At 51.2% G+C, this 25,723-nt stretch overlaps 1 protein-coding gene across 17 annotated transcripts in view; it reads right to left on the bottom strand.

The window, feature by feature from the left end:
* Cux1 (cut like homeobox 1) overlaps window positions 1-25,723 on the bottom strand; it is a 311,626-nt gene that overhangs the window by 101,257 nt on the left and 184,646 nt on the right. For all 17 annotated transcript variants that reach the window (XM_078023844.1, XM_078023835.1, XM_078023836.1 and 14 more), the window contains 4 exons: window positions 22,484-22,621; window positions 18,718-18,841; window positions 16,268-16,344; window positions 14,443-14,509 (listed from right to left, as the gene is read on the bottom strand). In XM_078023844.1, the coding sequence (XP_077879970.1) occupies window positions 14,443-14,509; window positions 16,268-16,344; window positions 18,718-18,841; window positions 22,484-22,621 (406 nt within the window). The remainder of the gene's footprint in view (window positions 1-14,442; window positions 14,510-16,267; window positions 16,345-18,717; window positions 18,842-22,483; window positions 22,622-25,723) is intronic.

Genomic DNA, 25,723 nt, shown 5'->3' with positions numbered 1-25,723 from the left:
CTAGATTTTTAAAAAGGACTAATGACGTTCAGATTCCAAGCCACGCTCCCTAGCACTCCTTGCAGTCAGGAGAGGTGGGTGCTGCTGCGGGTCAGCAACAGGCACACTGCCTGAGCCCCTGCTAAGTGACAAGGTGAGGAAGTCCACAAAACACGGAAAATAAAAATGGAATATAATGCAGTATACACAGGTGTAATTCTGTTGTTAACACGTGGGACAGAAAGACCACGTCCTGGTCAAATTTAGGGTATGGGGTTGTCGCTGGAGCTCGTGGTGAATGGCTGAAAGGACAGGGATTTGAAACCAAGGGCCTCCATTTACTGTTGTCCTAAAAGGGTCTGAAGTCACCACCTGCAGTGATGTGATCACACGCTCACAGAACCCAAAACCCCCGGAAGCAGCTGGGCAGAGGTGGCCGGGGCCACAGCAGGGCCCATGTTTTTTGGCAAAGACAAGAAAATAATCAACTTTCACACACCAGTTATTATTAATATCTGGAAAATGAAATCAACGATCTCTCTCATCTACAACAGGGATATAAATATTAAACATGTGGGAATTAAAATAACATGGCATAAATTCCACCTATAGAAAATCGAATTATAAAATGCTACTGGCAAAGAAAGCTAATGATGACATTTCTTATTTGCGGTTGCATTAAATATAAATAAGGGTAAATTTATCTCTGAAGTTAATTTATAAAACTTGGTAAAATGACAAGATGCATATGGAAATATTAGGTGGGCTTTTAAAAAAACCAGCAAAACAATAGTAAACTAGTTGTATATGACATGAAAATAGAAAACAGATATCTTACCAAAATCGTGTGGAATTTATTAGAATGGAAAATTAGACCGCTAGAATGAAATTGCAGACAGAAATCAGACATGTAATTATTTATGTCTGAGTTGTCGGATGTGAAGTGCTGGTGGAAGAAATCACAGGCCCACTGGGCGAACTGAGGGTACCTTGAAGAATGATAAACAGACAGTGAACTGCCCCTTATGCTATCAGACACGGTTAAGATAAGTCATAAAAAAAACCAAGAAAGCAGATTAGAAAGGAAGGACCATTTCCTATTATTGAGACTATATTAGAAATGATGATTAAACTGATGAGTCCTATCTTATTCATAGATAAAGTAGTCCCTTGGTATCCACGAGGCATTTGTTCTAAGAAACCTGCAGATACCCAAATCTGTAGAGCCTCAAATCCCTTTTAAAAACTAGGTAGTATTTGCATAAAACCCAGGTACCTCTTCCTGTCGACTTTAAAGCATCTGGGGATGACCTACAATTCCTGATACAATGCAGACTCTATAAATAACTGCCCTATTGTGTTGTTTAGGGAATAATAATAAGAACAAAGTCTGTGCATCTTTGGTACATATACAATTCTTTTTTTCTGAATATTTTCTATCCGTGGTTGGTTGAATCTGTGGACAGAACTCAAGGACATAAGGGTTGGCTGCACATGATTCTCCTGGATAACTAAAGCCACCAAAACTCAAGCAAAAAGAAAAGCAAGCGATGGGTAAAGGTGATAAGTGGCTCCAACTCAGAGCACAAGCAGAACTGCTGGGCAGCTCCAAGGCTGCAGGGAGACACACGGCCATGAGCAGAGGGAAACGCCAAGCCTGGTGCCTGCGAACCCACAGAGCTGGGTACCACAAGGCTGCACCCAGCACAGCAGGGAAGGCCCTGAGGTCTGAAGGAAGCTGTGCTTGCTAGAACCCAGTGCTTTCTGGAAAACACAGATAAGGGCAGCCTCAGGTCATGCAGTGTGGGGTGGGGCAGGAGGGGACCCCAGTCTCTCTACTACTGTGGAAGGGTTCCTTCTTCCCCTGGGGCCACATGTGGGGGACAAAACGGCATCTCTGTTTCCCTAAGAAATTTCTCATTCTGAAAAAAGTATTTTCAGGAGTTACTTTTCTAAAATTTGTTACAAAACCCCAGAAATCACCAAGATGCCTGTAAACCGAGCATGGTGACCTCAGCTTTAATTCTTCAAGAGAAGAAAATAAAGTCTCAGCATGAAGACTGCAGGCTAGTGGATGAGAGATGTAAAATGGGGTGAAATGATGTCAAGTCACGCCTGAAGGACCTCGAGTGGCCTCTCCTCTGCAGGCTGCTTTATGCTGGGCATAGCAACCTGACACCTGTGTGCCCAAATGTGCCCTCCGAAATATGCATAAACCTGTGTGTTCTAAACCATCTATGCAGTGACCAAACTCACAGCTCAGACTCCCTTTATTGCTGTCAGACAGCTGTGCCATAGGCAGACCTCGGTCCTAGGAGCCCATGCACAGCCCTGGGAGCTGCCAGCTTCCACGAAGATCCAGACCAGGTGTCTGAGGCATGGCTGACCCAAGCCCTGGCACAGCAGCCTGGTGCAGGAGACCCGTTAGCCCCGAGGAGCTCATGCCACAGGGAGGCAGATGCTGCTGCAGACAGCACTCTGTGGCCAGGGGAGGCAGCGTGGCTGCCCAGGGCTCTCTCCGAGGCAAGTACAATTGGAGGCGAAATGTGGTCTCTGCACAGCACACACTCTCTGTGCTGTATCTTAAAGTGTATTTAACTAACAATTTCCACACAGACTTTGGTTGAAAGATGCACACATTGGAGAAGACGTTCAAGGGGATATTTTAAGCTTGGTGACTTGGCACTTCAGAGAAGAGGAACTACATTGTGAACCAGTGGCTCTGCGGGCACCAGTGTCCTGTGGGAGGCACTGACCCCCAGGGCCCTCTAATACAAGGTCAGCAAAGGAAGTCAGTTTGCTGAGTTTTCTCCATGAGCACTAGGTTACGAGGCCTGTTCCTGTTACAGAGGGTCATGCAGGCACAGGAGGGTACAGCGGGGAGGTGGCGGCTGTGCCTGTGGGTAAAGGGGCCCTGCTAGGAGCAGGCAGGCACGAGCTGGGGGATGGCCTGGAATCCGTGTGTGGGGCACTGGCTTCAGCGCACCACAGGGCCACGCAGGCGGAGCTGCACACCAGGCTGGGGACTTTTCTTCGGAGGCAGGAGAACAAGGCACAGAAAGTTCTTACACAGGGCAGATTTAAATGGGATCAGGTCTACATTTCAGAAAAAAACAAACAAACTTTTAGCTGATCCTTGGAGGAAGACAGATGTATCCAGGAGAACCTGGCAGCAGAGAGATGTGAGATACTGATGACCATGAGGCCAAGAGATGAAAACGAGCCAGGATCGTGGCTGTGAAGGGGAAACAGAGACGTGAGGTGTGCAGGACAGACACCTTGTGGAGGGAGAACGGACCTGAAAATGTAGAGCTTTCTTGGCTGGAGTATTGAACTATTTCTTATTGATTTCTAAGGGTTCTTTATATATGTAGTAGCCCTCTCTGCCACAGGCATTGCAAATATTTTTGCCCATCCATCTTTCTTTCCCTCCCTCTCCAAAGAGCTTTGATTTCCCTTTGTAATTTCTACTTTTGGCATCATGCTTAAAAAGACCTCCTCCGTCCCTATGATATAAATACCCACCTAAAAATTTCTCCTAAGTGATTTTATGGTATTTTTAATCGAAATATTTAAAACATCTAGGCTTTCATTTGCATAGGGCTCAGCTCTGCTCTATTATTTTCTACACAGTTAGCTGTTTATTCTCCTGTGTGTTGAAGACTTCGTTCTTCTCTAACTTTATTTAAACTCAAGTGATTTTTATATACAACTTTTTCTTCTTAATTTTGAAACCTTCAAAAAATACAGAAAGCTTCCCGAAGAAAATAACAATCGACCATATGCCCACGAACAGAATTAGCCACTTAACACAACTGGTCTCTTTCCCATTGTCAACGGCAAGTTCTGGACTTCTAATTACACTTGGGCTTTCCATGGAAACTGGAAAGCACCCAGGAATCTATATATTCTGTAAGTCTTACAAATTGTAAAGCTTTTTTTAAGGGTGGAAAGATCACTGAAATGCATCAAAGTAAAAATAGTCACACTTAAAAAGAAATAAGAGGAAAGGTAAAAATACATGCTAGCCAATAAGATTTCAAGAGTATGTTCTACTTCTGTGCTCCAGGCTATTTTGAGAACATTGCAAACAGCACGTAATTTTGAATTTTTCTCCCAACTCCAGAGGGTTACCTTTTGGGAAATGAGAGGGCACAGATGCGGAGGCTTGGGGGTTAATTCTTCCTAATGTCGAATGCCCCCGATCCATGCTCTGCTCATCAGAGCATTAAATCTTAGGCTCAGGAGAGCACTGCCATAAAGCTCTGCATTAAAAATTCATACCGCAGGCTGCCTTGAGCGCGCTCTGGCTGGAAGAAGGGTGGCGGGGGAGATATAAGACACCCCACTGTCTTTCTGGCAATTGGAGACATTCCTCAACAAACAGCACCTCAGGAAGAGAGCGCCAGGCAAACAAGCCGCGAAGGAAATCAATGGCTTCAATTACCAGTCTCGCCCTCGCTTCCGAAAGGAAGCTCCATTCTTCAGGCTGGTTCCACAAAGTTCTTAAAACTGCGCCACAGGTACCAGGACGAGGCCAGACATTCTTGTGGGCGTGTGGATGTTCGGCACTCCTCTACCTGTCCACCAGCCCAGGGTTCCAGCCAGGTGGGCCCAGAGCTCTCCTGGGATGGGAGGGGACACATTTGTCCTCATGTTTGTATGTTACAAGGCAGTTGCAGCAGAGTTCCCATCTCCAGCTGACTTGAGGGGTGCGCTGGCCGAGACGTCCACAGCTTGGCAACGGCTGACTGGGCACTTCTGGTCTCCAATCAGAACCCACCAGGCAACCAGGTAAGATTTCAGGATTCCGAGCCCCACAGGAAGGTGACAGGGTCAGGGCAGAACACCCCAATCCCTGCTGTGATGAGCCAACCAGAGACCCTGTGACCAACGACCATCTACAAGACAAACGAGTCCCCGGAGTGAGAGAGACCTGGGGTGGGGACACAACAGGGGCCCTGTGGATCTCAGCAGGTAGCAACGCAGCCACTGCTGACTGAGGACGTGCTCACAGACTCTCCGTGTGACCCCAGCTCTCCTAAGTGGAGACTAGGGCCTGGGTGAGTAGCCTGCCCAAGGTCACTCAACTCATGCAGCCAGGAATCAGGGCCGTGTGAGCCCAGGAACAGGGCTCTTCCTAGCGAGGTTCACTGTCCGCCTGGGCCCTGGGAAGGCCTCCCTGCAGGCCATTTCATAAACGGAGGCAGTATCTGGGGCTCTGGGAAGCACCTGGGAGATGAAGCACTGGAGGCTGGGAAGAGGGCTGGCCCTTTGATCCTGCTAGCCACCAGTTCCATCTTCTCGTTTCACTAACAGGGACAGTGCTGCTGCCCAGGGAGGAAAGTATTAGTCCGCCCCTGGGGTCAAAGCTGGGACCAGAACCAGGGCTGCTCAAGGCCAGGCCAGGTACCACCAATGTCCACTAACTTTCCCCAGCAGTGGTCTGGTCACGTGCCCTTGCTGAGTTCTAGGCCTCCACGCCCACTCCACGCTCAGAGAAGTCCCCTTGAGATGTCACAGCCACTGACCCAATAAAGACATAAAAAGAGTAAGGACAAAGCTTCCTGGTGTCATCCCACAGACTCCCGAACAACAGGGAATGCAGGGCACGAGCTGGGGGCACCCCTACCTGGCAGAGGCCAGGCAGGTGCACGATGCTTTTAAAGACCATCTAAAGACACGCGGGAAAGAGGTGCCACATGTCAAGCAAAAAGACCGACATCAAAACTGCCTGCCAGTGATGCCATCGGTAAAAGAAAATTAAAGACAAAGTCAAACACACAGAGGAAGCTGGAAGGAGACATGCCAATGTGTAACAGTGGTCCCTCTGCCGTGGGGTCACAGGGACCCTGCTGTCTTCTTTGAAAAAATCTTTTTGAGGTTTTTAAATCCTGTACGAGAGACATGACTGGATTTTGTAAATAAAAATAATGGATGTTATGTAACAGGCACTGACCTCACTGGCTGGGGCACCAACACGCCAAGGGGAGGACGTTCCTCACTTCTGCCAGCCTTCCCTCGTCCCTTCATGGGACCCGGACAGTGTGAGGCAGGTCACTTTCTCCTTTGCTACTTCTGAAGCAAAGATGCACTGAGTCACAGTGACCGGTGAGGCCAGGGCCCTGCAGTGACAGCCACGGATTCCCCTCCCTCGGTCAGAACCACCGGCCTCGGGGAATCGGACTGGGGCAGAAGGTGGTGAGAACGCTCCGGGGCTCTGGCCTCCTTCTTGGACATCGAGAGCTCACCTCTCCAGAGTGCAGGTGTCCTTGCCGGGCAGGCTGCGGGTGAGCACTGGACCTGCTCGGCTGTGCTGGGCCCTGAGCTACGTCCTGTCACCATAAAGGTTCACGCTGACCCGCTCATTCTGCAGGCATCTCTGCTGGCGATGATCAGCACCCGGGGAGAGACACGAGGAAGGCCGCTTGCTGGCCGCTTCCATGTGCATCGCAGGATGCTCCAGCCCCAGCCTCTGAGCCACAGAAGGCAGGACCCTCACTGCCCAGCTATGGGTCACCCAAGGCCACCTTCACCTACAAGGTGACATTTCCCCTCCACAGTCTTTGTGCTCTTTTCAAGTCCCCCAAGATTTACCTTGATGATAAATCAGAAAAACTTTAAGGATCTCTAAAAAAGGTAAAATACTGTAAAAGCAAGGCAGGCAGGTCCCAGCTACCAGGTAGGCTGAGGCAGGAGGATAGCTGGAGCTAGGAATTTGAGACCTGGGCCACATAGTGAGACACTGTCTCAAGTAAAGAAAAGAAAGAAAGAAAGAAACCCAAACTCAGGTGACCATCTGTGAGTGGTGGCTTCCTCTACCTTACTCTCCCAAAGGACACTGGGCGAGCAAGGCCACTTATTACACTCATGAACTGTGTGAGCTGTGTTTATGAATATGTCATAGCTGCGGCCTGTCCCTGCTCAGGGGTCCTAGGGCCTGACCCATGTCTGCCAATTCTCACTGAGGCTTCCTGATGTCCAGACCCCTCGGGAGTCCAGAGGAGGTGAAGGGGTCCTTGGCACTCAGAAGAGTTTCTGCCTGAATTTGGACCTGCGAAGCCACTTCCTTCCTGGCCTGGAGAGGTGACCAGAGCAGGGCTGAACTGTCAGAAGTGGTTGCTCACCAGGCACGGATTGTAGGTGTGAAGCAAAATACTCGTACAGGGACGGAAAATCCCAGGAATTCCACCAAATGCAAACTCTTGGAGATAAAATGGGGAAAAAAGGCATCACATTTTCCCCTCCTAGTCTGATTTTGTGGCTCTTAGGGACAGTGGGTTCTTTATTCGAGTCCATATCCTTGAGATCGTAAAAGTAACTGCTTCTCTATTTTTAGGGAAATTAATCTGACCAGGATAATTACAGCAACTCTGTACTGGAAATTGATGAATCATCAAAAAGACAGGAAATAGAAAACATTACGTTCTTAAAGGTACAGGAGGGACTGCATTTCAGGACACTTAAGTTGGTCCTTTCAAATTCAATGGGGACAAGTGCTGCCGCTGCTGTTTGTCTCCTGTGAGGATCAAAACTGTCGTGTGATTCTCAGGCTTAGTCAGCTGGGCTCCACCTAGCTCTTGTTTCCAGAGCCTTTCCCATAAAGAAACCATAAAGAAAATAAAGAAAAGACTCATCTGCACGAAAGCTCTTCGGGTGGGGAAGGGGCAGAACCCTTTGGACCAGCCATTGCCTGCTCAACCCTCCCACAGGTGAGGCAGCCTCAGGACACTCTTGGTGTCTTTCTGCAGTGCTGGGATGGGACCAGGGCCTGTGCGTGCTAGGCAAGCCTCTCCACTGAGCCACACTCGGCCCCAGAGGGGCTGTGAAGACCACCATGGTCATGCACAAAGAGCACCAAACACTGTGCCCAAGGGAGGCAGCAAAGGCCTGTGTTCCTGAGGGGCTCCTCCCCACACTGCACAGCAGGAGCTCACTGGACGGCACCAGCAGCTGACACTGACACCCAAGGACCCGCCGCACCAGCCACCTGGGTGTCCTTGCATAGGCGCATGGGCTGCCCTCCTCGAGTCTTCCTGGGCCCCTTTCCTCATCTTAAGTCCTGTATTCTGGCCTCTGCAGGGACGTGGAGGTCCCTATCCCTGTGTGGCAGGGTCTGGCTCCCCTGAACAATTTCAATAAAGTCCTCTGCTGGGCTGGCTGTGGGACGGTCTGATCTTGCCCAGGGCTGGCTGCCTTTTGTGATAAACCTGAGCCACAAACACGACACAAAGCAACACTCCAAAGCTGGCCCACATGTGGCTCCTCCCATGGATGTCCCTCTTGTAACGCGTTATGAAACTAGCGATATACAAGGCTGTTCTTAAAAGCATAGAAGCGAGGAACACAACCAAGTAAGTTTAACAAGTATGAAGTTTACTGGCAGGAAAGGTCTGGGAGGTGCAAATTCTCCTAAGACTAGCACTAGCTCGAAAAAATGTAGCATTTCGGTGCAATTCAATATTTCCTTTCATCAGGGCTCAGAGGGCCCCCCCCCCACGTGTTTGGAGGAATGTAAGAGGCTGACTGTGCTGAAGCTCCCCGTCACCCAGGTCTGGGGGCAGAGCAAAGAGGAGGCCATGGACAGCAGTGAAATGGGAAGTCCTGCTTGTGTGTGGCCAGGAGGCTCCTGGCATGGGCAGAAGCGACCTGAACCCGAGGGCAAGGGACAGCTGTGTGGCACAGGCCCAGGGAGGAGGGCAGCGCGCGGCCCAAGCCTCTCCCAGGGCACCCATTTGTAAAGGCCTAAATCCACACCCCTAGGCTCTGTGACTCTCCAGGCTAAAGTCTGCTGGGGTGTTATTTCCATCTGCTAAGAGACACGGGGAGAACTGGACAGGATGACCATCTGAGGAGGTGCATTTTCATAGGAAAAAAGCAAGCAGAAATAATTCATTTATTTAACCCAGAAATGGCTCTAATCTGAAGCGCTGCAATCCGCTTACACAACAACTGTTTTGGCAAGCCCCTCCACGTTCCAACAAATATTAAACTGTGCCTGCCATTTGTCTAAGGAATCTTGCATTAATAAACATGAAGAAGAGCACTTTACCTCCCACTCTCAATGACAGGACAAAACAAAGACCAGCTGTGTTCATCAATGGGGCCTTGTTCTGCGCATAAAGGCTAATTACATTTTGCTTCAAGCCTACACATGGAAAACTTTACTGCTGCTGTCCCCGTCACAGTCAGCCTGCGCTGTCCCAGCTGACGCATGGCGATGACTGCCCTGTGCCAAGGGGGGTCTCAGGATGGGGCGGTGTCTTCCACCTGCAACTTCACACCAAAATGGCAGAGGTGAGAGGGGACAGTGGCCCTGTGGAGGACAGGCAATGTGTGTCCTTCGACTTCCTGGTCCACCCCCTACAAGGCCGCTGCCTCTAGAGCCGCCCTGGGCCCTGGCGCAGCCGTTGTGGACCTCCCCTGGCTCTCGCTGTGCCTGTGCTGTGCACGCACACCTTGTTGCTCCCCGAGGCCACGCGGTGACTGCACCTTTGCCAGGCCCCAGTGCAGATGGGAGAAGCCAGGCGCAGAGGCAGGGCAGTCTGTCTGCAGAGCCCAGCTTCGTCCTGCCTCCTGATTCCCGCCTGTGATCTGCTAAAACAGTCCCTCCCTGCCACCTCTCATTCCCCGCCCAGAGGAGCACTGTTTTAAGACCATGTGAACAAAGATGTGTCCCGCAGGGGCTTCTATTTCATATACACGAATAAAAGCACGCTGAACTAACAGCACATGCAGGTTGGACCCCAAGGTTCATCGACACGATGAACCTTTCTCAGGACACCAGGGTCGGGAAGGCAGAGGTGTGCCTTGTGTGGGACCTGAATACTGAGATAGTTGCTTCCAAAGGTAAGAGAGCAGCGCCGGCCCCTCTACCTCAGGCCTTCCTCTGAACTTTCTGTGGCTAACTACTTTGGGAACCATTCACGGTAGGCGTCTGGCCCAGTGCTGCCTTTTGTTGGCATCTGACCTGGGAAATGCCCAGCTGAGCCTACGCCTAAGCCCAGCCGAGCCTACGCCTAAGCCCAGCCCCATTACCCTGCAGACCCACCAGCTGGTTCCTGGGAAACTCAGATAGGCCTGCCCCCCCCCCGCCCTCCGAGGCCTCATCTTCAGCCTCAACTACTACTCAGGAGGCTGAGGCAAGAGGGTGTGTGAGCCCAGGAAACCCAGGACCCCAGAGGAAGACGGACAGAAAGACAAAACCAAAGTCAAGGCTGAGCTCTCCGGGAAAGGGTGCGGGGTAGTTCCCTCGGCTACCTGGTGTCAGAGATCTCCTCCTCCCTCAGTCCCCTCTCTAGGTGTGGCCTGGGGAGCCCAGGCGGGGTGGGGTAGGGAGGAGGTTTCTGTGCTGCACTGGTCAGAGGCATTGCTCCTCCCTAGGTCCCCACCTTCTGATCTGCTCAAGGCCAGGCCTGGGCACCGCCTGCCAGCACTCTCCGCCAGGCTCTGCACCACCCTCACTGCCCCACATGAGTGCTCTGCCTCCATCCTGCAGGGACCCTGCTGGACACCTAGCCAGTCCTGTCCCTTCAATCCCAGATGTGGCCATGCTGGACTGCAGTGATGTCTTCCCACGGAACCACAAAAGCTCAGGATCTGCACCCGGCAGAGGGCGCAGCCCAAAGGAGGCAGCTGTCTGCTGAAGTCAGGAGGGACCCACTGCCTGGGAGCCTCGCCCACCTCTGCCCATGTCGCTCGCTGCAGCTGTGCTCGCTCACGCCAGCCCCGCTCCCACTGGGCGAGACGGAGTCTCTCACCGTGAGCTCCAGCAGGGCCATGGCCACCTCACCATGTCCTGGAGGTACCCTCAGAACAGAATCACCAACCTCCACGTTCTTGTGCATATGGTGCTAGGGACGTGGGCCAGGCAAGCGCCTGCCACGGAGCCACTTTTCCAGCCCCGATCCTCAGGATTTTTGGCTTAATTTCCCATAGTTTAGTGAAACTCAGCAAGCAATATGCTAATTTTTATTTGGATTTTGAGGGGAAGAATCTTTGGGCCTCACCACGTACCAGTGGATGGAAGGGGCTAGAACTGTTCGCTACTGGGTCCACACCAGCTCCCACAGCTTCCTGGCTGATGCCAGGGTTCTCCAGTGGTCCAGGGGGTGGGAGAACCAGCCTCTGAGAGTCCCTGGGTGACATGCTCCATCAGGTAGGTGACTGTCCCAACATTCAACATTCTTACTGTCAACATGGCAGAGGCGGTTGCTGCAGAGTGGCCCTGGGGCCAGTCCCTCTATGAACAGTAACTGCCAACCCTCCTGGCCTCTCCCTGCGCCCTCTCAGCTGGGAGCTGGCTCTTCTTTCCCTTGCTATCTGGTGGCTCTGGCTGAGCAAACGTGTCAGCCTGGCCAGTAGCAAGACCCGAGAGGGTGGGAACAGGAGACAGCCTGCCCTTGCTCTCTGGCTCCGCCCCTGCTCACGCCCCCAGTGGCCACATTCCCTTCTTCCAGAGACGAAAACCTGAGTGGAGAAAACTGAAGCCCTTCTCTGTTCAGGCTCCTCCTCCAGGAACTCCATTCTCAGTTGCTTCTTTGACCTTGATTCCTAAAACAAACCCGCTAAATAAAAGCAAAATTTCCATGTGGCTTTTCACCCAAGAAGAAAACAAGACACCGTGGCTCCAAACAACAGAGCAACCAGCTGTTGTGTGGCAAGTGGTGTGCGTAGCGGTCACTCCTGAGCACTTCATGCTACCAGGCAGTTTCTTTCCCCAAGTGGGTGGACATCACGGCTAACCACACTTTGCCAGTGACAGCAAGAGCAGGATAGGAGACACCGGCTTCTGGAGAGTGAGCTCTTGTGACCCATGGAGCAGCAGCTTTTAAATGAGGTCCTGATATGTGGACAGAAGCACCTTTCCCATTGTGACCCAAGAACTAGTTTTCTATTTTTTAGATTTAGATACCTAATTTTGAAGTGTCACCAAAAGACACTTTACCATGTGCCAGGACACTTTCTATTCTGTTGGTTTGTTTTCTATTCTGTTCTATTACCTGATTTGCTGTTCCTCACTCACTAAAATGATTCACATTAGAACACAGCAGGCAGCTTAAAAATCACTCGAGTGGCCTAGCGAGGGTGGCACACAAGTTTTTTTTTTTTAAATAAAATATTTTGAATGAACAAATCATATCTGCCTACACATTTATGTGATATAACACCATGTTTCATAAAAGATGAGGAATCATTTAATTTCCTCTCTGTAACCTCACTTATTTATTTACTTTCTCTTTTTGGTGCTGGAGACTGAACCCAGAGGGTGCTTTACCACTGAGCCACGTCCCAAACCCTTTATATTTCCTGAGACAGGGTCTCACTAAGTCGCTTTGGGCTTTGCTGAGTTGTTGAGGCTGGCCCTGAATTTTGCTGGGACCTTAACTATTGTTTTCTATGGGGAAACAGAAATTTTCTGTAAGTGATCTTAAAGCACAGTAAGCACCTCGATGGACGACCACCCCCGCCGTACGATGTTTCACAACTCGGCTGAAACCTTGAACCCGGGGCCAGAGCTTCTCACTCCCTGTCACCAGCAGCCCATCCAGCTCCGCTGAGCTCAGCTCTCCCAGATCTCACTGTCAGGGAGGTCGCGTGGCCTTGTCCCTGTGCCGCCTGCTTCATCCAGCACTTCCTCCAGGGTCCACTGTGCTGTCCTGGGTACAGGACTGCCCTCGCCCTGGACTGGAGGGTAATCCACTGTGTGTTCCCCGCTTGCTTCACCCATTCGTGGATGCAGTGATGTCCATTTCTTGGCCTTGTGCATGATGCTGCGATGGACATGTCCCCAGAGTTGGGGTCTCTGGATCAGATGGCAGTTCTGTCCTGTTTTGGGGGACCCTTGGCACTGCAGTGCTCCACTGCCAACATGAGAGATGCCCTGCTCCCCGCATCCTCACCACCACCAAGACATGTTTTTTAAAAAGTGCATAATGAAGTACATCCTGGCTACTTACAGATCCTCAAGATGTCCCGATAAGAGCAATGAGAACCTGTGGTGCTATCAGACCACAGCCATGCAGGGACAGACGTTGGCAGCAGGCGACGGGAAAAGAGGGAGAGAAGCGCGATGTCTCGCGCACACCATCCACCTCAGACCATTTAGAGAGAAACCCCGGAGACAACCGAGATCCCAGACAAATGCTGAACGCCTCAGATGGAAAGGATACAGGTTCTACAAATCACACTTACTGAAGAAAACAACTTATTTAGAAACCTGAAATCCAAGCAGGAGTAACAGGAGAGAAGGGTGACAGGCTGGTGAAAAAGTGACAGGGACCCCGAGGTATAGGACAGGCCGCGTCCTGTGCGGGCAGTGCTGTGGTTCCTGAGGGGGAGGACTCCTAGGCTGTTGGTTCTAGAGGAGAGGGCTCGTGGCACAGGGGTCCCTCCAGCCCCAGAAGCCGTGTCCTGGGCTGTGGCTGCCCCCAGGACAGCAGAAGTACCACCAAGGCCGAGGGGCTGCGCTGTGAAATGCCGACCACTGCCCCTTTGGCCCCGCTCATCCCACTTACACGAAGCCCTGTCCCCACACCACAAGGGCCAACAACCTGGTGGCTCCTGTGGTTCAGATCAGCCAAGACGTCTGCCAGGGCGCAGGGACTGACGTTTGGTCTTCACGTGGCAGTTTCAACCCACCAGGGCTGCGGAGCTGGGCTTTCTGAACAACCCAGAGCTGAGGGTCAAGAGCCCACTCCCCCCGTGTCCCAAGGACAGTGGACGCAGCAGCACCCTCCAAACCCCAGGGCAAGTGTGCTGGGCCGAACGACACCAAGCACCTGCAACCACCCTGAGGAGAGCCCCCACCAGGCTGCTGGAGCTCTGCGGGATCACAGCAGGGGGCTGCCGCTGGGCACAGGGGTTCCACAGGAGCCTTCCAGATCAGGGAAGACTGGCACTGCACCTGGACTTAGCAGAGGTGGCCACAGCCAAGAGAGTCTCTGTTGCTGTCATCCCAGGATTTACAGCAATCCTATTTCCAGCATCCCAGTGACCAGCATAGGGGGATCTGAGACAGGGTACGTGCAAGTGTTCCCTCTGATGTCCCCCTACAAGAGCCAGGTAGGCTGTGAGCCTTGCGTGACTGCTCACCAATGTGTCCCCACATATGTGCACCTGCAGGGCTCTGTCGGGTATGACAAAGAGCATGGGGAGTGGCGATTCCTCCTACAGGGCTTGGGGGAGGGCTCGGCCCAGGTCAGGGGACTCTCTCTGCCGGGCCAAGCTCCTGAGGAAACGCCCACATTTCCAAGCTGAGTCCTCCCCAAACCTTCTTAGAAAATGGTGAAGTGCTGAGCAGCCTTCGCCACAAGGAAGAGGAGCAGCTGCAGTGGCGGAGGCCAGGGAGCATGTGAGCCTGGGGTCACGTGGGGATGGTGCTGTGTCCCTGTTTGGGACACAGGTCACGCTCCCAACCTGCTAAGCCAACCTCTTGGGACACGGTGTGATGAGGGGACTTACTTTGCAGTAGTTTCTTCATCGTATTTGGTTTTCAGGTCAAATAATTCTGTTCGAGTTTTTTCAAGGGCTGAAAAGACAAGGGCAGAAAACATGAGGTAAGATATTAACTGCTTAAGTCAAATGAAATAAAAGAACATACACAAGTAAAACGTCCCCATTTCAAAACAGACAAGAGGACAAAGGCAGGAAAAATGGGACAGAGCATCGCCACAACTCTACCTGGCCCAGTCCAAGCACCTCCTAGGGAACTGATAGTTACTATGTAGATTTCCTGTTTTAGAATGTCTTTGTTTCAAAAATATTTCCACATGTAACTGCATACAGCCATGCCCCACAGTGACCTTTCAGCTGTATGAAAACGTACTATATACCGCCATGCCCAGTAGGTGACCCGTGATCACAGTGTGTGGCTGGTTGTGTGTTTAGTATGTTCTACTTTTATCCTTATTCTCCTTGTTTACGGAAGTCAGCTGTAAGGACAGTACACAGGTGACCTGGCTGCGGCCTTGCCTACCTCTGCTTTACACACCCCGTGCTGCAACCGTCAAGGGACGGACCTGTGCCTGGAGGTCTGTGTGAGGACATTCCCGTCCTCACATCTCAACAAAATCACCTGATGGCACCTTTCTCAGGACACCTCTCCACTGCTGCGTGGCCACTGCTGTCTACATACACAGGGACATGCTTCCCTGCCTCCCATCCTATGGGAGGATCGGAACATTTTCTGAGATCACCCCTTTGCCTTGGCCGAGTGGCATGGAAAGCTCTCATGTCAGGACACTGGTGACCACAGTAAAACCCAGCTCCACCTTCAGGCGCCCGAGAGGCACAGCTACTGGGGGAAAGCTCAGCGCTGAACCTTCCACCACCCGACCCTGCTGGCCTCCCAACCCTACTTGAGTGTGACCTTTCTCCTAAGCCCTCACCAACACTGGGTTTTACCAATTAAGAAAAGAGCTGCCCACAGTCAGACAGACAGACCACCTTCCCGGGGTTTCTCTGACGGTCTCTCCCTGACGGCCACACAGCAGTTTTTTTCTCATGTGTGTGAACTGTTTACATGGTTTCTGTGAATTGTGTGTTCCTATCCCTGCTCATTATTCAGCTGGACTATTTCTCTGTTTTCCAGGATTTGTAGGTGGTCTTTAGACAAATGTAACCTTTTTCAAATCTGTGGTGCAGGGGAGGGGACGCAGCCCGGTGCACACAAGGCCAGGGCTCCACCGCTGACATGGTCCCCAGGCCTGCTTGATGTTGTCCGTGTCTGTTAAATTGCTTGTGATTATTTTCTCCCTGTCATTTTTTTTTTTTAACCTGGATTACGATGGCTTCCACTGTTCCTTCCACATGTAAATTGAAGATACATTGCTGCTTCCCTTTCAAAAAAGACATGAAAAGGGAGGAAAGAAAGAAGTTTAAAGAAACTGCCAACTTTAGCATAACCTTTTTTGGTATCTGTTAAATTTTAAAGGTTCTGCTATTACTGTTCTCTTTAACTTAGGGTAGAAATAAGTTTTTTTCCCCCTATTATTGTTCTAAATGAAATGTCAGTCCTTGACAGTTTGGTGATTTAGATGTGTTTGTTGGAAAAAAGAGCAGGAAGAAAGGATGGTGGTGGAAGGGATAGAAACGGCAGATCCTCCCACTCCACGCTGACAGCTCAACGTGTGACTAATGGAGTCAGGGGAAGGCAGCCTGGGCTGGAGGCACCGTGCACGGGTTCCGAGACCCTGCAGGCTCCACAGGGGTGACAGGTGGGGGCTAGGAGGCGTCTAGTCTCTTCAGCCTGCCCTACACCCACTGACCGGGGAGGAGGGGAGCGAACCTGTTTGCAGAGTCTGAAGTTTGTGTTCTGCTTCCTCCAGCTTCGAGGTGGTCGACATCTGAGTCTCTTGCAGCTGTCTGAAAAGCAAGAGAGTGGAGCCAGATTGGTCACCTTGCTCACCAACTGGATGCTTGGTGTGTCCTGGAGCTGCCCCCATCACTTGCTCCTTTGGAGGCACAGCTGGTAGCAGGCGCCCCATCAGCTGTCGCTCTCAATGCCCTGGGTGCTGTGGGGCCCCCTCGCCACCCTCCCAGCCCCCGCTTTGCAATTGCACATTACGTAACGTGAAGGGCGCACCGGGGACTTGACGTGCAGTAATTGGTGTGGAAGGTTATCCTAAATGCAACTTGTTCTTGAGATGCCAGATATTAAAAAGGAAGAAATGCCATCATCATGCACTCATTGTTTCCCGAAGTTAGCCCAGGAAGAGTGATACATTTACATTCTGCTGACACAAAGAAGGAATTTGTTGGGATAAAGGATGTACTAAAGAGATGTGACAGCTGTCCCATCTCGGTTATAATGGAATGCAAATGCGACTGTGGTGCCAAATGGGAAGATTGTGAACATCTCAAGCTGCATCCCACATAGTGATGTTTCCCATGATCTCCACACGGATTCCCTGGTCAGCGCCGGCATTCCTTCCTACTAATCTGCCCAAAGCTCTAAAAATAAGCTTATTATTTTTACATCATATGAATATAACATATGTTCTCAACATAATAAACCTGGGAATACAGAAAAGGAGAAATGATACAGCTAAAAAAAAAAAAAATCACTCAAATTTCCGTCACTTGTAGGAAAGCATTGCTAGTATCTCCATGAATTTCAATTATAAATCTAAGATAGGCTCAGAGTTTTTTAAAACATCAAATTTTACATGAGTGTGGAAATGTCCTCTCTTCTTTGGCTCCATTTCTACTCCTTGGATAGTTTGTATTTTTCTAAAATATTTTCCATGTATAGAAATTCAGTGTAATAAGTAACACATTAGAGTATAATATAAGCCAACATGCAACACAGTATAAGAAAATAAACTAATATTTTATATACTACAATGAAATATAAATGAATATGTAACATAATACAATGAACTCCCAGAACAGAACGTCATGTGACACAGTACAACAGAACGAAAACTAACCCCTAAGCCACCACAGGGTGACAGAGCACAGGAAATGTGCTACGGTGCAATCATGCCAATGACATGTGACATGAACTATGGACTTCGTACTCCTCCATCCTTTCTGGGGCTGGGGGAACTGAGCCCGGGGTGCTCCACCCTGAGCCACATCCCTAGCCTTTTCAAGTCTTTGAGACAGGGTCTCACTAAGTTGCTGTGACCCTCCGGCCTTAGCCCTCAGATTCTAGTACACAAGGGACCACAAGACCGTCCTGTGCAGCTTACTACTCTGCTTGCTCCCATGTTCTGGAAACCTCTGCTCTGCATCTGTGGCCATTCTTCATTCCCCTATGGAAACTCAAACCCTTCACAGTTTCTTTCTGTTAAAACGTTTCCTTGAGGATCTTTAAGTAGATACTGTTGCATAATTTCAAGAGTGAATTTGCTGGATAAAATTCTGACAGAGGAATTATAATGGTCAAAGACTGCAATTTGGTTTTTTGTTTTGATAGATATTGAAAGACTTTCCCATAAAACAAAACACAAACAAAAATACCTCATCAGTTTAAACTCCCACCAACAATATGTGAGAGGGTTTCATGTGCCCAGGTGGCAACGGGTAAAATCAAGCTTAACATTTTACTGCTGAGTAGTGTTGAACATTTTTCACTGTATGAAGTGCCTGCTTATTTTCTCTGCCCGCTTTTGTTAGGGTTGATTTTTTTCTTATTAATTTGTAAGAACTCTTTACTTATATAGAAAATTAGCCCTTGTCTTATTTGATGCACATATCTGTTCCCAGTTTGTTGATGTCTAAAACTTAATTGTCATTTGTTTTTTAAAAATGTATTTTAAATTTTAGTCACATTTCTATAGCTTTTCTTGTATTCTGCGTGTGTGTGAGAGAGAGTGAGAGAGAGAGAGAGAGAGAGAGAGAGAGACATGGAGAGGGAGGGTGTGAAGTGCCCACCTCTTTGAGGAGGGCAGGAGGAGTTCACATGTGCCCAGGGCCTTCCCCACAGAGGACAGTCATGGCAAGGACCAAGCTCAGGTTCGGCCACCAGGTACACCTTGTCAGCTACACATGCCTCGCGCTCATCCTCTGGCCCCATCTCCTGGTGCCACCCACCACTAGGGGAAGCCAGATTCGTCACACTCAAGGTCACCCCACAAAGTCAGGACCCGACTGCTTCTTTTTTTAAGCAAAATTTGAGCCGTTGGGATCCTGTTTATCCCCTGGGCTGATGTCACAGGTGCATTTTTTAAACTGTCTCATGCCACAGTCAAGGGTAAAGGTGGCTGCCGTGCGAGCCGGGTCCACGCTCACCTCTCCTTCTCGGCAAAATCATTCTGCAGCTTGTGTTCCTTCTCGAGCGCGATCGCCTCTGCCTGGCTCTTCAGCGTCTGCTCGTATTCTCGGATTTTCTCTTTAAGTGCTTTTATCGTAACCTCTGCAGAGAGAAAGGAAAAGAGAGAAACTCCAACAAGAGAAGCGGGCTCCGCGGTGAGAACCAGCAGGACGGGCGCGCTCCAGACTTCAGCTCGTCCCCCGACACAAAATCAATGCCCAGAGTCCCTTTGGAGACCTTTCACTCCCTAACGTGGGCTGAACTCGCAGTGTTCGGGATGAGCAGGATCAATGGATTTTGCTGGGAAGGAGCGCTCTGGTTTCTCTAGCGCATTTTAAGAAAAGAGGGGAAATCAATGGTAAAATATGATATCGCCCTATTGACGAGTCTTAAATTAGTCCTCCACGGAGGGAAGATTAATAAAGTTTTAGTGTGGGTTTAAGGACTTTCTTACAAAGAAAGCAGTTCATCATGGTGGCTCTGTGGAAAGGAGGCCAGTCAGCAGGGAGCTCCAGGCGGTCAGGGGTACCGTGCGGTCTCTTCAGCTGGGGGACCTGCCCTGGGGTTGGGTGCTAGGGCACCCGCCACCCAAGTGGATGTGGATGCGTGTGCAGAGCAGATGACGCAGGGCCTGGGGAAGACACTCAGGCTGCTGAGGTGCTGTGGTGGCCTGGAAGTATCTTGAAGCACAGCAGGAGAGCCAGGGCCTTGGGCAGCCACATGGGGGCCTGAAGGAGCCAGGTCCCTTAGGCGGCAGGGCCACCTGGGGATGCTGAGCCTAGACAGCTCTTGATAGTCCCTTTAACTACCCAAACAGGAAACTAAAGCAAGTGTGACAAGTGGAATAGGGTCCTAACTCAGACCTGTGGGTGTCCTTCTACAGATGTCCCTCCCCACCTCGATTTGCCAGTACTGTGATGGCAGTCTCAAGGGAGTAGGGCTCTTGGGGACCGTTGCCTGCTTTTCAAGATCCATCTCGGCAGGGCGGAATGTGTGCGCCCAGCACCCTGCAGAGTCGGGTGCTCAGCCCGGGTGCTGCACAGGTGTTTCCAGCCCAGCGCTACAGGCAGAAGTGCCATGCATCCACATAGTCACAAACACTATGGGCTTGAAAGGACATAGTAGGCATTTTCAGAGTGGACCTGTCTGGTGTCCGCTCTGGAAGCGACCTGTTTTCGCCTGACCTTGGCCTGGCAGTATGGCTCGAGAATGATGTGTCACAGTATTGTCCTCACACAGCTATTCTTCCAGGCCCCAAACGACCCACCCAAGGGGGTACCCTGTTTCTGCCCTCAAATGTCTGATGGAGCCATTGGCTTTCCTTTCTTCCTCTAAGGAAGGCCTGTGGGGTCTGACATGATGAGAAGGGCCAATTTCCTCTCTTCACAGAGGGCCCTCAGCTTTAGTCACGAGGGGGTGGCTTTCCACAGCTGGCTGACGTGGTCCCACCTGCACCCACAGGCATCCATGGGAATGCGTGGGCTGAGCATCCGGGAGGTAGCACTGGTGTGAGGGTTGGTGCTTGTTGCCGCCAGCCCTGGTGACACAACTGTTCTCCTTCCGAGGAGTCTGCGGTCTCACGGAGCTGCTGGGGCTGCTCACCCACCAGCAGAGCCCAGGCCAAGAGCATCTCATCCTGTCGCCTCTGGCCCTCCGCTGCTGCCTCCACCCAGGTCCAGGGCGTTCCCTGGCGTCTCCCCAGGTTCCCTAGCAGCAGGTAGAGGGTGCTGGCAGAAGGACACTCTTTGGCTATGCTCACATCCCAAATCTTGTGAGTGACAGGCAAGGGCTCTACCACTGAGCCACATCCCAGCCCTTTTTACTTTATTTTGAGATAGGGCCTCACTAAGTTGTCCAGGCTGGCCTTGGACTTGTGACCCTCCTGCACCGGGACGGCAGACGTGTGCCATGCACCCAGTTCTGCTCTGACTTGACCAGCATACTAAAGCTCTGACAGGGAACAAGTCAGGTGCACCCCCGCCCTTCCCCAGATTAGGGAAATCCCTTATCAATAATGAAGAAGGGGGAACTTCTGGCAAAGCAAGTTCTAGAAGAAGCTGATGCTGGCTGAGGATCCAGCCGCCCTCAGGTACTCCTCCAACACCCTAAGTGGGGAGGACGAGAGCTGCCCCTGAGAAGGCAGCTCCTGACGAGGCAGGGCCACCTCCCAGGGCCACAGGGTTAGACAGTGACAACCAAGGGACCCGACCAGGTCTCTGCCTCTGAAGCGTCCATTCTTGGGGCTTGGATGTTGTATTTCATTTTATGAAGCCCTCAAAGGGGCTGTAGGGAGAGAGCACTCCATGCTCTTGGGGCTGGTGGCTGGCTACCCTGTAACGCCTGGCAGTGGATGATTGTCACACAGGGCAAGGCGCAGGGCAAACCACGGGGCCTGGGCGCCTATGGTGCCACCCATCAGCACACAAGAGAGGCTCCACGAGAATCCAGAGTGGTCTGTTGGAATTAGACGCCAGAGGCCACTGAGGGAACAAATAAAAAGGCTGCCCTTGCCGTGGGACATCACCTCCGGGCAGACCAGAAGGACCAGGTTATCCTGCACGTTGGGACCAGGGTAATTCTGACAAGAAATGACTCCTACTCGGGGAAGGGAGCACCTTCTCTCAGAAGGATCCCAGCTTATTAAGCCCAATGCTTGCTTTCAAGCTGGAAAGAGCTGTCCCTTTGTGTCCCCAAGGCCCACCTGAGCCAGAATGGGGTGGGGTCTGGGGTGTGGTCTGAGTGGCCTGGTTCCCCCAACCACCCCAGCCGTTCCTTGGCCCCAGCAAGAAGGCCCTGCTGGCCCGAGGGCCTGAGCACACCAAGGCCCGTGGGACACGCAGAGACCCGGATGGTAGCCGCTGCCCTCACGACCCAGGCCTGTCTGTCCGTGTGCTCCTTCCACACCTCCCAGTCTCTCCTGAGACCTCCAGTGGGTAGCTCCCCCAGGGCTGACCCCAGCGCTCACCACTTAGCCCTTCGTCAGCCCTAACCCTAACCCTATCAAGCAGGAGGCTGAGAGGGGCCGCTGGGGGCTGCCTCTCCTACCCGAATCCTCACGCCATCCCCAGGCAGAAACAGGCTGAGCTGTGACTTGGGAGTTAGTGGAAAACTTGCAACTGCTGCCAGAGGGGACATGGAAGCCAGGAGGCTCCAGGACTCTGCACACAACTGGGTTTTAGGCACAGGGAAGATTTCTTTGTTCCTCCTTGACAGGAAAAGCCAGGCCACCTCTGCCCCGTCTGCCGTGCTGACACTGGGCAACCACACCAAGGAGCTGTTTTCTTTCATTAGATTCGTAATGAATAGGTGAGGCCCACAAGGAAGGCCGTGCGTAAGCGGCAGCCTGTGCGGATGCGTCTCGTCTGGAGACGTAATGGATCGGCGGCAATTACTAAATGACTTGCTGTGTGTGACCCTTTGATCATGAGCTGGCTCTCTGACAGGTGGCGCCCGGAGGCAACACATCAGTCTTTTAAAAGGCAGATTGTATCACATGATATACAAGAGGAATTTTCAAAGAATTCTGATCAGCCCAGGCTGAGGGCAATAAAATCATACATAGTTATTGGGCAGAGAGAAGTTTAGCTTATAATAGCTAAGGAGCATCATTATCCCTCTTTAACGATTCTGCTCTCGCCCCACCCTGGCCTCCTGACGTGGATAACAACCACAGGCGTCTTAACAGCATGGGAGGCAACAGAGAAAACAGAAGGAGGCCAAGCAATGAACCCGTCTCCCACCAACCTTGGTTTTTCACTTCGGCGAATTCCTTGTTGTATTCTTCGAGCGTCTCCCTAAGTTTCTGGTTCTCTGTTTCGATGTCGTGCAGGCGTTGCACTTTGAGCTGCAGCTGCTGCCCGAGGTCCAGAGCTGGCACAGGATCTGCACAGGAGGACAGCACACGTGAGCCTGGTCTCCGGAGCAGAGGCGTGGAGCAGGCCTCCAGGGCGCCCAGCAGGACCCCACTGCAGGCTCCCCTGGGGACATTTCTCTTCCAGCCTGGGATAGGGTGGGGGGCTTCTCAGTGCTTGACACAAGGGAAGAGCCACCCCAGGACTGTCAAGGTATGAAGACAGGTGGGCACAGTTGAGGGACTCACTGGTGTCTGCCAACCCTCTGGCCTGGTGCAACACTGGGATAACTTCACTCTGATCTGACAGGAAGGGAAATGCGGGCAGTGAAGGAAGGAGTCCCAGGAAAACCCACCACACATGGCTGAACCTGGAGGACTGTCATGGAGATGGAAGTCACACCTAGTACTCCAAGAGTGGCATGTGGATTGCAGAACAATGTAATGGACACTTTCTCATCTGAGCCTCCCCACATTGGGAAAGAGATATAGGACAGAAGCTAAATCTAAAGGTCCAGGATGCAGAGGCATGCGCCCAGAGTTGCCTGGCTAGCTGGTGGGCACAGGCCAGGTGACCGAGAGACGAGAGAAACCCCAGGCTGTGTGGGAGGCTACCCTATTTCAGCACAGGATCCCTCTTCCTGGCTGTCCTGCTTTGCTAATGAAGGATGCCAGGAAGAGCCAGGGGGAGCAGCTGCTGATCCCAAGACTGAGATCTTACAGAAGCACAGCTGGTGACCCAGCACCACCCTGTTACAGGCTAGTGTCCAGAAAGAAGCCGGGAGGCTACCAAGCTCATGACAGAGCAGAACAGCATCCAGGCCAGGCCTGCAAGGTCTTGTGGCCAACTGAACATGCTATCTGCAATGAATTCCCTTAACACTGGACTTTAATCCAAAATTGGAGATTGCAGATGTGCAATTTACAAGGCTGACTCATGGCCTTCGGCTTTACCATGGATACAGCCCGAGATGGACAGACATGAGATGTGGTTCTGTCAGTTTGAGAATCATGGTTCCTTCTGCAGCCTACAGAGCGATTATTATCCACCTGCTGGGCACCAGTGAGGCACTTCCTTTAGAATTCTCAGGCTTCGTCAGAGCAGAATACCCAAATCCACAGGGCCTGGAAAGACTATTGAACTTATTTCTGGCTTGGGCGCCAGTGTCACTTGTGAGCCGGCTGCGGAGATTTAGTCTCCCGTGGAGGAATGCTAAACACGGGGCTCGGCGGATCAACAAGGGTGTATATTCAAGGCCTCGCTTAATTTTCAAATGCCAGAGTCATTAATTTTTTAGACCACCCTTGGTTCCTGGAAACCAGGGCTGGGTCTCCTGCCTCAGTGAGCGCGTCCAGCAGGGCCAGCAGCTCTCGGCGGTGCCGCTGTCCCTGCAGAGCTTACAGCAGCAGGCCCGGCCAGCAGAGCCACGTGCGGGCTTCCCCTGGCGCTGCCCGTCACGCACAGCCCTGCCCACTCGCTGGGCACTCCTCCTGCGCGTGCGCATGTCTACGGCTTTCTCATTTATGACTTTTCATGATTATTTTAATCAGCATTAAAATATTTATGTTAAATTAGAACTCAAAAGCTATTTCGGGGAGATGGTTCTACTAAGCAGGAGTAGTAATAACAAGACAAATGGCATCTTGGAACCTGCCAGGTGGGATGTTTTTCTAAATGTTTTTTAAAATTTCAGCTCCTCTCTGGTCAACCTTGTGCCCCTCCCCTACTTCCACAGCCTGGAGCTGGGCAAATGACCGGAAGGACTCGGCCTCTTCCACCTGGACCTAGGGTGTGCACTGGTCCCCAGTCAGGGAAGGACAGCAGAGCCAGCCTGGGAAGGTGGCTCAGGCCCCTCAGATGGGCTTTCCCCCACGACAGCTAGGATCGATGGTATTTAAAAAAATTAAGCCCCCACACTGCAGGCCCTTCCCCTTCCTGTCAACATTTCCAGCAGGTTCTTTTCAAGTAGACAGGACCCACTGTGTTGGCTCCAAAGGGAAAAAATAACTTCTGGGCAATTTAGCCAGGAATCGGGGACCTATGAAAATAAGTCACGTGTTACCAAGTGAATGGCAACTAGACCTTGAGACAAATTTTCAGAGTGTTGTACTGTAAATGAAAATTCTGGTAATCTCCTAATTACTCACTGTGGCATCTACTTTTGACTTAACCTATTAGAGGTTAATGCCTCAGTAGCAATGCCGGTCACAGAACAGGGAACAAACTGAATGTTCAGCTCCAAACTTCACTGCAGTTGAAGACTAAATGCTGACGGCATTTGAATACTGTTTTGGGATATGTAAAAGGCGTTGCTAAAGTAGCTCTTAGGCTTAATTTTTATTACTTGTATTAAAGAACAGCTAATTTACCACATGACAATATAATGACTCTAGCATGTTTGGGCTGGAGACCAAAACAATGAATTTCAGCCAAACCCCAACCTGCATGTTAATCTGGGGAAATCATAGCTTTTTGTCTCGTTAATGATTTCCAATGCCATTTAACCCCCTAAATGTATCGTTAGGTCTTTTTCTGCATGTCACAAGCCTCCAATCTCAGTAGCATGGTTAGGAATCGTCTGGAGCAGGTGAGAACAAATCCATCGTAAAGAGGACTGTGCAGACCCCCGAGGCCCTGTCCCCCAGCCTCCTCCAACTCCATGCAGTTTGCCACCAGCTCCATCTGCCTGATGTGACTAACTTGCAAAGTGTTTTACAGTCACCTGACGATCAGTTCCTGAAATGCTCTGTGGCCCACTGTGCAGCACAGGTCTCAGCATAATCATAACCACCACCGATGCCGTCACCTGTATTCATTCAGCGCCTTTGCTAAGGACACATACCATGATTTCATTGATTCCGCCATCTCGGGCAGAAGCTGGGGGAGGGCCCTCAATGTCAGGTGCTGGCATCTCCCCCAGGGACAGGGGAGGAACGAAGCCAGCCAGGCAAACAGGTACGCAAAGCTCTAATTAGGAACTCTGCTTCCCGAGCCAGCAGCCAGCTCAATCACACTGCCTCTCCAAGTACTAATTTAACAAGCATTTCCGAAGCGACTCTGCTCTGGGCAAGGCCTGGGTTAGGCTCTGGGACAGATGCTTGGCTAAGTCAGCAGGAACCAGCCCACAGTAGGT

This window comes from Ictidomys tridecemlineatus, chromosome 10, assembly GCF_052094955.1.
Source record: "Ictidomys tridecemlineatus isolate mIctTri1 chromosome 10, mIctTri1.hap1, whole genome shotgun sequence".
Taxonomy (NCBI): domain Eukaryota; kingdom Metazoa; phylum Chordata; class Mammalia; order Rodentia; family Sciuridae; genus Ictidomys; species Ictidomys tridecemlineatus.
The sequence above is the reverse complement of the archived record's forward strand: the minus strand, read 5'-3'. Positions and strand labels throughout refer to the sequence as shown.